General features: G+C 41.7%; 1 protein-coding gene across 1 annotated transcript in view; it reads right to left on the bottom strand.

The window, feature by feature from the left end:
- Positions 1-1,881: 1,881 nt before the first annotated feature.
- Positions 1,882-13,792, bottom strand: part of FRMPD3 (FERM and PDZ domain containing 3) — a 212,939-nt gene continuing 201,028 nt past the window's right edge. Inside the window, exons 14-15 of the mRNA XM_063432397.1 lie at positions 9,110-10,009; positions 1,882-5,909 (exon numbers count right to left, since the gene is read on the bottom strand). Coding sequence (XP_063288467.1) covers positions 3,442-5,909; positions 9,110-10,009 — 3,368 coding nt within the window. The 3' untranslated portion in view covers positions 1,882-3,441. The remainder of the gene's footprint in view (positions 5,910-9,109; positions 10,010-13,792) is intronic.

Below are 13,792 nucleotides of genomic sequence, written 5' to 3'. Positions count from 1 at the left end.
CTCCCCTCTTGGCACCACCAGGGTGCCCAGGACTCCCCATCGGTACCTGACGTTGTGTTCCCTCAGGAGCTTGGTGATGGGCAGGAACTTGCGTCTGGCTAAGAGCACTGAGAATGGTAAGTCCGCATATACCGTTATCTTGTTGGCATCTACCAATATGCTGGGGCACTTCCTGGAGCAGGCCATGATGGCCGATTTTACTGATGCGTCTCGGGTTACCGCAATTATGTCCCGAGGAGCGTCCGCTGGGGCGGTTGGAGCCTTCCTGATCCTGAAGGCCGACACAAATAGCGGTGCATCTCCCGCTCGTTTGACCCCCATTGCCTGTGTCACCTTGTGGGCGAAGTCCAGCAGGGAGTCCGGGGTCACCGTTTCTGGTGCTCCCCGGATCCGGACATTCCTCCTACGGTGTCTCGCCTCCAGCGATGCCACCGTACGTGACAGGTTGTCAATCTGTTGTGTGAGGGCGTCCACCTGTGCTTGGGTATCTGCCTGTCGCTGTTCCCGGGATGTCTCTCTGGATTCCACTGCTGTAATCCGCTGCCGCAGCCCGCCAACCTCCGTCTGTACCCCTGCCAGGTCTGCCTTCCATACAGCTCTTAGGTCTTGGAGGAGTTTTTTTATGTCTCCTTTTGTGGAGGGAGAGGCATCAGAGTCCGAGTCTGCCTGCAGGTGTACTCCGCTGGTAGGTCGGGGCAAATCCTCTTCGTCTATTGACTCGCTGGAGTCGCTGGAGCCGCATGGTCTGCTCGGCGCCATTTTGTTGCGGGCCTGTGACCGGTCAAAGGAGAGTCTGATATCAGGGTGATTTGCGCTCTCCGGACGGGCGTTTTTTTTGTGTTTTCTCCCCATTATATTCTAGAGGATAGTGAGGCGTGTTTGGGGCTCGTTTCGGAGGTAATTCACTTGTAAAACAGCCGTTCTTTAGGGATTTGGAGCCGGAGCTATCCGCCAGCACGTCTGCTCTGTATCTCAGCTAGCCACGCCCCCCGGTCACACCAAATCTTGATTTAATTTTTTAATTTTTTATTTATTTAGATTTTATTTTTATTTAGATTCTTCTAATAAACTGATGATCTCAGCCAATCCAATGCTTTCCCATAGCAAAACATTAGGAGGTTAATGCCCACGCGTGGCAAAACGCTGGATCAATGCATCTCTATGGGAAAAGTATGTATATATAAAAAAATATAGTATATGTGTAGTTATGTGTACATCTTCGATGTATGGTTCATTAATTTATCTATTAATTTTTGTTGCATCTGTCATCAGATAAAATGCTCTAAACATTGAGAAGCAAAAATGTTTACACTGTCTTATACATAAAATCTATATAGATTCAGAATGTGTATTACTGACTCATCTATACTAGCACCAAGTTGCTTCACCTGTCTCCCATTTGAAAATGATAGAACATGCCAGACAGCTTATTGTATTTATTCTGGTGAGTATAATAATAATTCCCTACAGGTATTGTTGCAGTAAACTTTGTATTTTCAGAGAAAATGCAGTGTTTACATTACAACCTAGTGATAACTCCACTGACCACTCCTCATATGGCTACTTGAGGTGCTTCCTGGGGCAGTGCTGCACAATGTGCAAGCTACAGCCTTAGGAATACATGTTTGTACAGGTAGCAGAGGGCATTCTGCATTATACCTACCCTTTGTAATGATGCAAAATTTTTAGAGTGACCCTCTAAAATATTCCAAAAAAGTAGTCATTGCTACTCAGAATTTTGCCATGTAGCAGTTAGTCTATCCATCCCCTTTTCTTTTAATTGCAGTAATAATTTTTTTCAGTGACATTTATTATGCATATAGCTTTATACAAATAATTAAAATGTGTAGAGGGGCACTGTTGCAAACCCAGCTGCAAAAAAAAAAAAGTAATTTAATGCAATTGATATGAAAAAAGGTGTCTCCCAGTTGTACAGGGGAATTCATATTCCTATGTTACAGTTCATAGCATACATATCCCAGGACATTTCCACTGTCATTCAGTCGCTACTTTAGAATGAGACAGAATCAGATATTGTGAGTGTAAACAGCCATTCACAATTCACATTATGTCGTATGGGGTGTATACTTTCCACTGCATATTCAGAAGCATTTATTATGGTAATTCAATTACAAGTATTTATTTTACAGGTAAATGTTAGGAAAAATACTCCTGTCCTCATACATTTGTAAGAGTAAGGACTTATTTTCATTATTTCTTTTATTGTAGTATGAAGGACTGGTCATACAGAATCCATGTATTCTCTCTTTTGGGGGTTCTTTGGTCAATTTGAAACTCATTACAGACTGGTAGAACATCTAGTATTCCAGACTGAGTATACCCAATCTTGTTTAGTAGTATTATCGGGTTCGGGGCTTTACAATATATTAATTAGTATAAGGAAGGAGGCTGGCTCTGGCCACACCAACAGATATATTTAATCCTTGTGTACTGGATTGGGGAAACATGTGGAGCAAGTACCTTGGACTGTTTGCTTTTGTAACCCCTTCTCCCTGTACATCAGTCAAAAGCTTTCCTGATTTAGTGGGATCTTTGGACTAAATACTTGCCTTAAATTTATTTATTAATTTAAATTCTAGTATACTGTATGGAAGTATGTACAACCATTAATGTTTTGTGTGATTGCTTGTTAGGTAATTCTCAATCAACATCTGAGATACTTGGGCGACCTCCGTTCAAATTAACGCAACTCTATGATGCTTCTTTTCCAGCCAGCAAATACCTCCAGGTGAGGTAGAAATGATTAACATAAATTGAGCATTGCATACATTTTTTCTTAAACTTGGATGAAAACTCAAAGTTTAGTTGATAAATCCCAAATTGTTTGGAGCAAGGTTCACTTGTGCACAGCTTCATACACCCCCCCCCCCCCCGTTTTGTTAATATCTCCCTTACATTTCTGAAAAAGTCAAGCTGCCCAAGGCTTGGAATACAACTAGCTACAGGTAATATTCCTTGTTTGGAGCGAATCTACTGCATTAACCTCGATGAAGAGGTATCTGGACTTGAGGGGGTCATGCCACTTTAATCACACTTTCACTTTCCTCACATGAGATTTTTAAGATACATTAATCTCACTTTCTGGAAGAGAATATGTGAGAAGCAGAGCATGTCACAGTGGAACGGGTAAGATATAAACACGATGTAATTTCCTATCAGTTTCTCATATCTCTCTACCACCTTTAACATTTTGAAGAGATTAGTCACATTTAATTATATTCACCAGTAAAAGGCATTTACGTTCATTTCAGTCTCTTACACTTAATAGGCAATTATTTATCTTCGTCTTCTTGGAAGTTAACCAAGTCCCAATATATTTTAATAGAAGGCTGTGGATTCAAAAAGGCTTAGCAGACAAGACAATACTTTAAACTCTCCAGCAAGTATAACAATCCAGTCATTCCTAAATGTTTTTTCTCTCTATTTGCTCATAAGTGTTTTGATGGAACGGGAGAAAGTACTAACCGCTGTGGCTACTGTGGCTGATTGCTTGGCTAGCTGACCCACCACAGTTCGACTCTGACTTGATGTCCGTACACTTGACTCCTCTGCTGCCCTGAGCAAAAAGGTATAATTTCTAACAACCTCTTCCACTTTTCCTAGGAGTTCTTGCCGTTGACTGTCTGAACGGACCACAAAGACCAATCTTACAAAAGTCTCTATGAGACCACACAGAACCTGGAAACTGCAAGCAACAGCAGTTAGCATGTGCTGTGGACTTTTATCTACTCCAGCCATCCTCCTACAAGAGGCTCGGAACTCCTTGAAGCGCAAGGTCAGCTCCTGCTTGTGTTGGTTCAGATTAACAGCATCGAGTTTGGGATCTCCTGCTTCAGGGCTAACTAAGCACTGGCGTAATACTGTAAGTAGTTCACTAGTGTCAAGCTGCACTGACATGAATCCATCAGGAAGGGAATAACAGTGTCCACGTAAGGCATTAACTTTTGCCAAGCTACCCTCAATTGTAGCAGTTCGGAGGTCAATCTCCTGAGTTTGACTAGCTTCACTGCCACTACAAACAGTGGCATCTAGAACTTGAAGAGTTTGACTTACTACTGGGGTGGCCTCTGCATTCAGCCTCATGCCTGGCAGGATCTGCATTGGAATGGAATAGGACAGCTCATCCCTCTCATTGCTGTCTTCTGCAGAGGAGCATCTCCGACACGTAAAGCAGTGACGTATGGAACAGCACTTCTCTCCGGAAACTGCCCCTTCTTCTTCAGGTATTTTTGCTTGCATGGAAAATATTTCCTCTTGTCGTGGAATGATAACAGGAGTTTTTCTGTCTTCCCTATTCAACATTTCTGGCACTTTGTTTTTCAACACAGTGCTTTCACTTTCTTTTTTCTGAATCTTGGGAGGAGGGAGATTAGATGAAACTTCTCTCTTTTCACCTTCAGCATGTCTCTGTGTCAATTTTGAATAATGAACAGAAGTTTCATCCTGTGTAGCACAGGTCTTCAGACACAAATTTGTCTTCTCAGTACCTCGTGACTCCAGACTGGCAGAGCGCACTAAGCGTAGTCCTGGGGATGCTGTACTTTGTCTTACTCTGGGCTCTTGCTCTATAGGAGGGTTGACAGGCACTCTGATACCTCTTATAATGCGTTTACAGTCACAGCTCCGTCTTTGCTCACGAGACATGCCTGGCACCTTTTGTAGAGGACTGCTTCGGACCTGACAAGAACAACGACCAGGCACTAATGGGTGAGAAATTTCCTTGCGTTGGGTGCTTACCTTACCTTGTGGTTTTAATAGTTCCTCTAGGAACTCCATCTCATATTGTTTAACCTTACGTAATTGAGCCTGACGCTCATCAGTCTCTCTCCTCATACGTGTAGGAAATGTGGCAGAAAAGAGGTTCCGAAACCTGAATGGCACCCGAGTTCTAGGTTTAGCTGGGGCATCACAATCCTCCAGCTTTATTGAAGCAGGCATTTTTTCCATTACTTGTGAACCTGTAGTGATATCTTTGTCTTGTTTGATCATTACTTTTGCATTGTCTATACTTCGAACTATGGAACCTGGCATATCATTTGCTTTTACGGTCTTCTCAGATAACTCCTTTTGTTCTGTGATGACAGAACCAGCAGAATCCACATGGGATTTGATCATCTCCTGCTTATCAACTATTTTGTGACTTTGGTGTTGCTCCTCTAGACTTCGAGCAGAGCATGCTTTGGCATGGAGTCTCTCATCATCTGTTGGGGATAGATGAAGCACATCATTTCTAGGCTCATCCAATATGTTTGTAGATGATTCTCTTTTTGAAAAATGACAGCCACATGGACTTTCAGGAGACTGTAAATTCTCCCTAACATTACCTTCCTTCCAGGGTGATGCTCCACTACTTGGTATCTTTAGAATTGGGAATGGCAAGCTCTGCTCTGAAGGCCCATCAGTGGCTGTTAAAGTGGGTTTAGTTTTCTTATTTGATGTGTTTTGAGGAGTTTTTATGGTCACTGGCACTGCATTCAAATTTGGATCTTCCTTAGGCTTGCTAGGGGATATAACTTGCGAGATATCATTGTTTAAATTATGGGGTGAATTGGATAGTGGTGTGGTTGAAATGGTTGACTCCTGCTGTGAGTCTGGCCCTCCAATATTTTGTTGTAATGTGGTTTTGACAAGTGGACTGGTCTCTTTGCAACCCAAAGGGTAAGGAGAAGTGAGTACTGCTTGTGCAGTACAGGTCTGGATTCTGAAAGGGAGATCCTTTCTTGAAAGAATACTTTCCTTATTAAGATGATGTGTCAAGAAGTAGGCAGTGTTGTGATGTTGCTTCATGGCTGACACCATCTCTGATATATCAGTCAGTTCTGATGAGTTTGTTTCATGACCAGAGTCAAGGGAGGATTCAGGTGTAATGGCAGCAAGGACAATGAGGCCTGAAACATATAAAAAGAGAGAAACAGATTTGAAGGGAATCTGAATCTGAAGAGAGCCTGATTGGTAAGAAGCAAAAGAAGCAGGTTATGCAACAGTAACTGTTATCCCACCTTATTCTTATTTCTTATGCAATTTTGATAATGAATTTAGGGGGAAGTGGCAGTATATATATACACACTTTCCTTTAAAGCCATTCTATATGCGATACTTGATAAATGCATATATTTAGACAAAGATAGGGGAAAAATATAAAATCATAGCTCAACATATAACATGACAATGTACCAACAATGATGTAAATGGATCAATTCACATGGCATGGTCCAGACTCCAGAGCAATGAACAATAGACAGCAATACACATATTAAAAGCTGGTAGGTGCCCCCTTAACAGGCAAGGTTTTAAAAATACAAATGAGAACTTACAAAGAAAACACCACTTTACAGGGAGTGCAGAATTATTAGGCAAGTTGTATTTTTGAGGATTCATTTTATTATTGAACAACAACCATGTTCTCAATGAACCCAAAAAACTTAATATCAAAGTTGAATATTTTTGGAAGTAGTTTTTAGTTTGTTTTTAGTTATAGCTATTTTAGGGGGATATCTGTGTGTGCAGGTGACTATTACTGTGCATAATTATTAGGCAACTTAACAAAAAACAAATATATACCCATTTCAATTATTTATTTTTACCAGTAAAACCAATATAACATCTCAACATTCACAAATATACATTTCTGACATTCAAAAACATAACAAAAACAAATCAGTGAGCAATATAGCCACCTTTCTTTGCAAGGACACTCAAAAGCCTGCCATCCATGGATTCTGTCAGTGTTTTGATCTGTTCACCATCAACATTGCGTGCAGCAGCAACCACAGCCTCCCAGACACTGTTCAGAGAGGTGTACTGTTTTCCCTCCTTGTAAATCTCACATTTGATGATGGACCACAATGGGGTTCTCAATGGGGTTCAGATCAGGTGAACAAGGAGGCCATGTCATTAGATTTTCTTCTTTTATACCCTTTCTTGCCAGCCACGCTGTGGAGTACTTGGATGCGTGTGATGGAGCATTGTCCTGCATAAAAATCATGTTTTTCTTGAAGGATGCAGACTTCTTCCTGTACCACTGCTTGAAGAAGGTGTCTTCCAGAAACTGGCAGTAGGACTGGGAGTTGAGCTTGACTCCATCCTCAACCCGAAAAGGCCACACAAGCTCATCTTTGATGATACCAGCCCAAACCAGTACTCCACCTCCACCTTGCTGGCGTCTGAGTCGGACTGGAGCTCTCTGCCCTTTACCAATCCATCCATCTGGCCCATCAAGACTCACTCTCATTTCATCAGTCCATAAAACCTTAGAAAAATCAGTCTTGAGATATTTCTTGGCCCAGTCTTGACGTTTCAGCTTGTGTGTCTTGTTCAGTGGTGGTCGTCTTTCAGCCTTTCTTACCTTGGCCATGTCTCTGAGTATTGCACACCTTGTGCTTTTGGGCACTCCAGTGATGTTGCAGCTCTGAAATATGGCCAAACTGGTGGCAAGTGGCATCTTGGCAGCTGCACGCTTGACTTTTCTCAGTTCATGGGCAGTTATTTTGCGCCTTGGTTTCTCCACACGCTTCTTGCGACCCTGTTGACTATTTTGAATGAAACGCTTGATTGTTCGATGATCACGCTTCAGAAGCTTTGCAATTTTAAGAGTGCTGCATCCCTCTGCAAGATATCTCACTATTTTTGACTTTTTTGAGCCTGTCAAGTCCTTCTTTTGACCCATTTTGCCAAAGGAAAGGAAGTTGCCTAATAATTATGCACACCTGATATAGGGTGTTGATGTCATTAGACCACACCCCTTCTCATTACAGAGATGCACATCACCTAATATGCTTAATTGGTAGTAGGCTTTCGAGCCTATACAGCTTGGAGTGGTTAGTAAGTAGGCGTTGATGGAAAATGCACGAGTCTGACAATCATATGATGTGGAGCCATATGAAACAGCTGCACAGAGGGATGGATCTTCATTTGTTGGACCTTATAAATGGACTTGTAAGAACTGGGGGGAGTATATGCACCTGATAAAAATGAGTTGTCCTGCATGGGAGGCTGGCCTGACCTTTATATTCTTAGCCTTATTATTGTTTTTTTTTTTTTTTAAATCTATACTGCAATAAAGTGCCATTTTCTGTGCAAGATTTCTTGTTGGTGTTTTTAAGACCCTGCAGAGACCTAAGTCTATAAATGGCTTACCTGATGAGAATGAAACTGAAACGTGTTGTGATGCACGGGAGCCTGGCAAGAGGTGTTAAGGGAGCACCGACAAGCTTTTAATATAGAGCCTGTATACTTCTCTAGACCATGTGAGTAGATCCATTTACATCATCGCTGCTACATGACATGTTATATGTTTTTTTTTTTTTTTTGCTGATCCTAAGGAAAGCCCCGGATGTGGGCTGAAACGTCGATTTTATGGAATAACTCAAATAAAGATTTCTACTTTTTACTACATGACCGTGAGTGCTAGCCCATGTTTGAAATAATTTTTGTTTATTTTGGCTGTGGCTATTTCAGCACCCGGCACTGAAAATATTTTGCAGGGTTAATCTGAGTGCAAGGACTGATCTGTCTTTTATGTTATATGTTACGCTATGATTTTCATTTTTCTCTTGTCTTTGTCTAAATTGGTGTATTTAATCAGTATTGTATTTATTGTATATAGAGTGACTTATAGTGAAATTATATATGCTATTTATTTGTGTTTCATGGGACGTTATAATATGTGGGTGAGTGAAAAATTCAATACTTTAAATGTAATAGATGGATATTATTTAAGCACACATAGCACTTATTAGAATTCTATTACACATTTGTGTTAGGCTGACAGGTTGCCATACTGGCTAGCCTCATTTAGGGTATCCCACAGTAACAGAGCGTTAATGTAGCAATCCCACATGGGATGAATGTCCCAAGTGCAGTTTGCAAAGAGGAGTGTATCTAATTGTGCCTTTGCAGTGTGCTTATTAGGACATTTCTTTGGTATTCATAGACCCCAAGAACAAATCCAGGCTGGTGGGACTGTTCCATTACATGAAATCCAAGATGTACGACAATCTAATATAAATACAATTGAGCTATTTATAACATACAGATTTGATTTTTAGGTATATGTAACAAGACGTCAATTATAAAGACTGCATGTTACCTGTTGAAGGTTGGGGGGCTGGGCTGGGAAAGTCCTCAGAAGCAGCAAGAGCCTCCAGAGCTTGCAGGGTAGACACCAGAGCATCATCCAGATCCCTTGCATGGTCCCTAACTGTCCTTGTCTGGACGTTGTCTATCAAAGTGACTGGCAACTCTTCATATCTAGCTCCCAGGATTACACTGCTCTTCTCCTGATTCTTGCCCTTCTCCTGCCCTTTCCCATCCTGTTGCTTAGATTCTTCCTCATCAGAACTGTTGTCACCAAAACCTGGTGGAGGTGGAGCTGCAGTAGGAAGTAGTGATACAGTCTCCCTTACGTCTTTTTCCCTTGTATCCTCTTCTCCCTCATCCTCCCGTTCTTTTTCCTCTTCATCTTCTTCTTCCTCCTCTTCTTCTTCTTTCCCTCTTTTATGTTCAGGAGGTGGCAAAGATATGAGGTCCACTATATTTTCTTTGCATGTAGAGATGCCACATGGATTTGAGCATTTCATACCCCCATTACTACCCCCAAGTCGATTTTTCATCTTAGCCTTGCAAGAATCACAGTAGAACTCTATGTTTTCCAGCTTCACCTGGGTGTCCATAGTGAAGGAACGGGACCGGCTGACTTCGGTCGGACTAACTGATTCTGACGTGCCCGGTTCACTTGATAACCCCTTGGGAGTGGGGTCAGACTTTGTTCTTGGCCGAGCCTCCTCTGTGACAAGGTTCTGATTGACATCTCTTCCCTCCTTTCCCTGTAGGTGGAGGTAGCACAAACTGATAGGCTTCGGGCCCTTGGGGGTGGAAGGTAGACCTGTGCTTGAGACCTTTGAGTTGGGGAATTCTGAAGGATGGCTGGAGGAGGGTGGTGCCTTGGCTGAGGGCGGTATGCGTGACACTGTGGGCACACTGAGGTGATCTAAAATAGTAACAGAGAAACAACATTTATTATGTTTACATCAACCATTCCAGTTTTTGGACAATATTTTATGATACTATCAAGAAAATGTTTACAACATTTACAAGAAGTTATTTGATTATTACACACATCTATAGAATTTTACTATTAATGTGTACAACTTAGTGTCACAGCTAATCTGAATAGGTGACTGTTATTATACAGGGCCTGCCCAAGACATTGTGCTGCCTGGGTCCAAAGACACCTCTACTCTGCTCACCAAGTCTGCCCCCCTTTAAATCAAACCCATATTATGGATCTCTACTCTCACTATGACATAAAGTCAAGTAATTTTATGTGTCCGCTGTTCCTTAATATGTATTACGTATAAATTGTGGTCTCTACAGCAGCACCATTCCTGTAAAATACATCTTCCGGGTGTGCCCCCTCATTCCCTTTTTGTCTTTACTATGTAAGTGTGTGATTGTGTATCTGAATGTGTATCAGTGTATGTGTATCAGTGTGTGTGTGTGTGTGTGTGAGTGCATGTATATGTGTCTGTGTGTGGCAGTGTTTACACACAAAAGCACACCTGTATTCAAAAGCCAACTTTCACACACACATACTCCATACAAAAACAAGCTTACATTCAAACGCACAAACACTGCTTAGTGCTAAATAAAAACCTGAAAGGATGGGCAGTTGTAGATGCCCAACAGGCAATGCATTGTTGAACTTGTACAACAGATGGGGATCTACATTTTGACCACCCTTGTGCTGGGGGGGGGGGGGGGGGCTTAAAAAATAATTCTTGAACCAGGACCCTCTCTACATTAGTTCCAGCTCTGCCCCTGTGGGCCTCGGCAGTCAGTACAGTGAAGAGGGGGGCCAGCACACATGATCTTCGGCTTCCAGAAGTTGTCTCTTACTCTTGCGAGCCCCTGGACATCAGAGTGTTGCCACGGGTTACCATTGCAGTGTTCGGCGCAACACGTAGAATACACTCAACCAAGAGTTGATTAGAGGAGCTGCCAGAAGTTGAATATCATGTTGGCTAGACCCCTTCTTCACTACATACACCTGGCAGCCTGCTCAATGCCTCCAGATCCTCTGGTAGTGTAATGTCCCCCTTCCCTGGCCACATATAAGAGGTATATATACTCACACACACTGGGAGAAGGAAGCTATTTCACCTTAACAGGAGCTGGCAAGACAGCATCCAGGTCTCGATGTACTTAGCTCCAGTGAGCTGCCATGGAAGCACTCCAGCATGCCAGATAAATTCTCTCTGAATACTTAAGTAAGCTTTATTCTGACTTATTATTGGTGCAATAAGCTGGTTTCCTATCCTCTGTGTAGATTTCAATAGAAATTGGCATTTTTATAAATTAACCTTGATACATTGGTTGTCAATCAAACACATCTCAATGAGCTGCTTGGGAAGTCTGTGATTGGACAGCTACAAATTAGGAGCCGGGTTAGAAGGGGAGGGCTTGCAAAGGCTTCAGAGAAGAGATCTGCAGCTTTTGCAAGCTGTTTCTAGATATACTCCCAGTGAAAAACGACATAATTTAAATGCATGCATATTTTCATTGCAGATATCTATACTACACAGTGTTTTAAATTTGTGGAGTGTCCCTTTAAGTTATACCTCTAACATTATACCAGTGCCTCAACATACACATTCAGTGGAACTGTAAAGAGAGAAGGGTTTGTTTGGGAGTAAAGTACCTGGGAAAATAGGTAAATTAAGAGAGAAAGCTAAACTATTATTATACTCCCCCCCCCCCCCCAAAAACAAAACAAAAAAACAAACAAACGCACACACACTCAGCTAGGGCCTCGCGCTGGCAGGGGCCTCACTGCTGCCTAAATCACCTTAGGGAAGACTGAAGTGTTGGGTCATCGGTCTGTGACCGAGGGCCCGATGGCTTGCCCTTTATGCCGCAGGGTCTAGTCATAGTCTGCCCGAAAGAGCGCCTACACACACAGTCAGCAAATTGATCCTGTGTGCCTCAGAGACTATTTCTGCTCAAATTGGCTTATATCAGGTATGGTGATAATTTCTTGATATCATATTATTATAAAACAATCTTTTCTGTACATATTCTAAGAGATTAGAAATATAGAAATACTATCAGCTATAGCAGATAAAGTTTTTAACTTAATTATTCTAGTATGGCTTCTCCCTTTGCCTCCAGAAGATCTGATTCTCGAAAAAAAATAGATGAGCCAAATGTATAAAAAAGTATTTTTTGTTGTTTTTTTGTTGTTTGTTTTTTTAGTGCCAATTTTGGCTAACATATATTATGTGGCCTTATATTTCAGCCCCAGCAAAACTCGTGACTCTCCACCCAGAAAATTAAAATCCAATAAATGCATGAATTGCAATTTCTCTGGCCTGATGGAAGTAGCGGAAAAAGCTACCAAGACCATATATCTAGGAATATCTTAAGAAATGGATATCTCAGGCTATTGTCGAAGGGTTTAGGAGTACGACTGAGAAACAATATTCTAGCAAAAGAACTAGAACTGAAACTCAGTCATCGGAATCAGAAGAAGACTCTGATCTTTTGGAATTATCAGAAAAAGAGGAAGTGGAGTCACATCATTCTCCTAGATCTTTGGACTCTAGGTCCATTGACAAACTGCTAACGCTCTTAAGAAACACTTTAAGACTCCAGGAAGAAAGACCAGACTTGCTTGAAGCCAACAGATATTTTGAAGATTTGAAGATTTGAAGTCAACCAGACCAACCTTTCCGGTCCACTCTGCTATCAAAGATGTGATATTTCAGGAGTGGAACAAACCAGAAAAGAAATTTGAAGTATAAAATCTTGAGGGTGTAAAGCTTGGATTTCCATCCCGAAAAATGATGCCTCAGTAATAAGAATGGCTAAAAGAACAACCTTACCTATTCACTCAATGGCATACCTGACGGAACCGATGGATAAACGTTTAGACGCAGACCTAATAAAGGCCTACTTGTCTTTGGGGTCAGCACTACACCCGGCAGTCGTTCTGATTACATTATCTAGAGCTCTCAAGGTTTGGGGAAAACCTTAAACATGATATTGAAAGTGGAGTTTGCAGAGAAAGTCTGGTAGAAAGCTTGAAAGATTTCAAGATGGCTAATGAGTTTTGTTCAGTGGAGATTACAAAAATGCTTGCAAAAGTATGGCATTGACAGTGGCCTCAAGAATGGCTCTATGGGTACACTCCTTGGGAGCAGACTATGCCTCAAAGTCTTTGCTGTGTGGTCTCCCTTTCCAAGGAGATTTATTATTTGGTAAAGTATTGGATGAGGCCATTCAGAAGGCAGCCAACTGCAAAAAAAAACGTTTTACCACAGGAGAGAAGACCATCATCCTCTTCCTGGAGGAACAAGAGGGATAGAGATTGGTCCTTTCGTCAGAACAGAACCTATAGACCAGGGAGAGAATACTCCTGATACTCGAACTGGAGAAATTACCAACAGACATCTTTTGCCAAAAGCACAAGAGGGAAAGGACCTATGACTTCTAATAAAAACGTCTGAAGGTCGGCAGATTCAGACAGGGCAGATTGGAGGTAGACTGCAGATATTCTATCCTATCTGGACCTTAAACATCACAGAGACATGGGTTCTATCCATTATAAGGGAAGGCTACTTAATAGAATTTGAGACGTTTCCAAGAAGAAATACCTTTATAAAATCAAGAAGGCAGAAAAAAAGAAGCCATGAAAGAATGCATCCAAAAACTTCTAAACCAAGGGGTAATAGAGGAAGTCCCGAAAGAAAGCCGATACAAAGGTATATACTCT

This window comes from Pelobates fuscus, chromosome 9 (genome assembly GCF_036172605.1).
Source record: "Pelobates fuscus isolate aPelFus1 chromosome 9, aPelFus1.pri, whole genome shotgun sequence".
NCBI lineage: Eukaryota > Metazoa > Chordata > Amphibia > Anura > Pelobatidae > Pelobates > Pelobates fuscus.
Note: the sequence above shows the minus strand (reverse complement) of the source record. Positions and strands in the feature narration are given on the sequence as shown.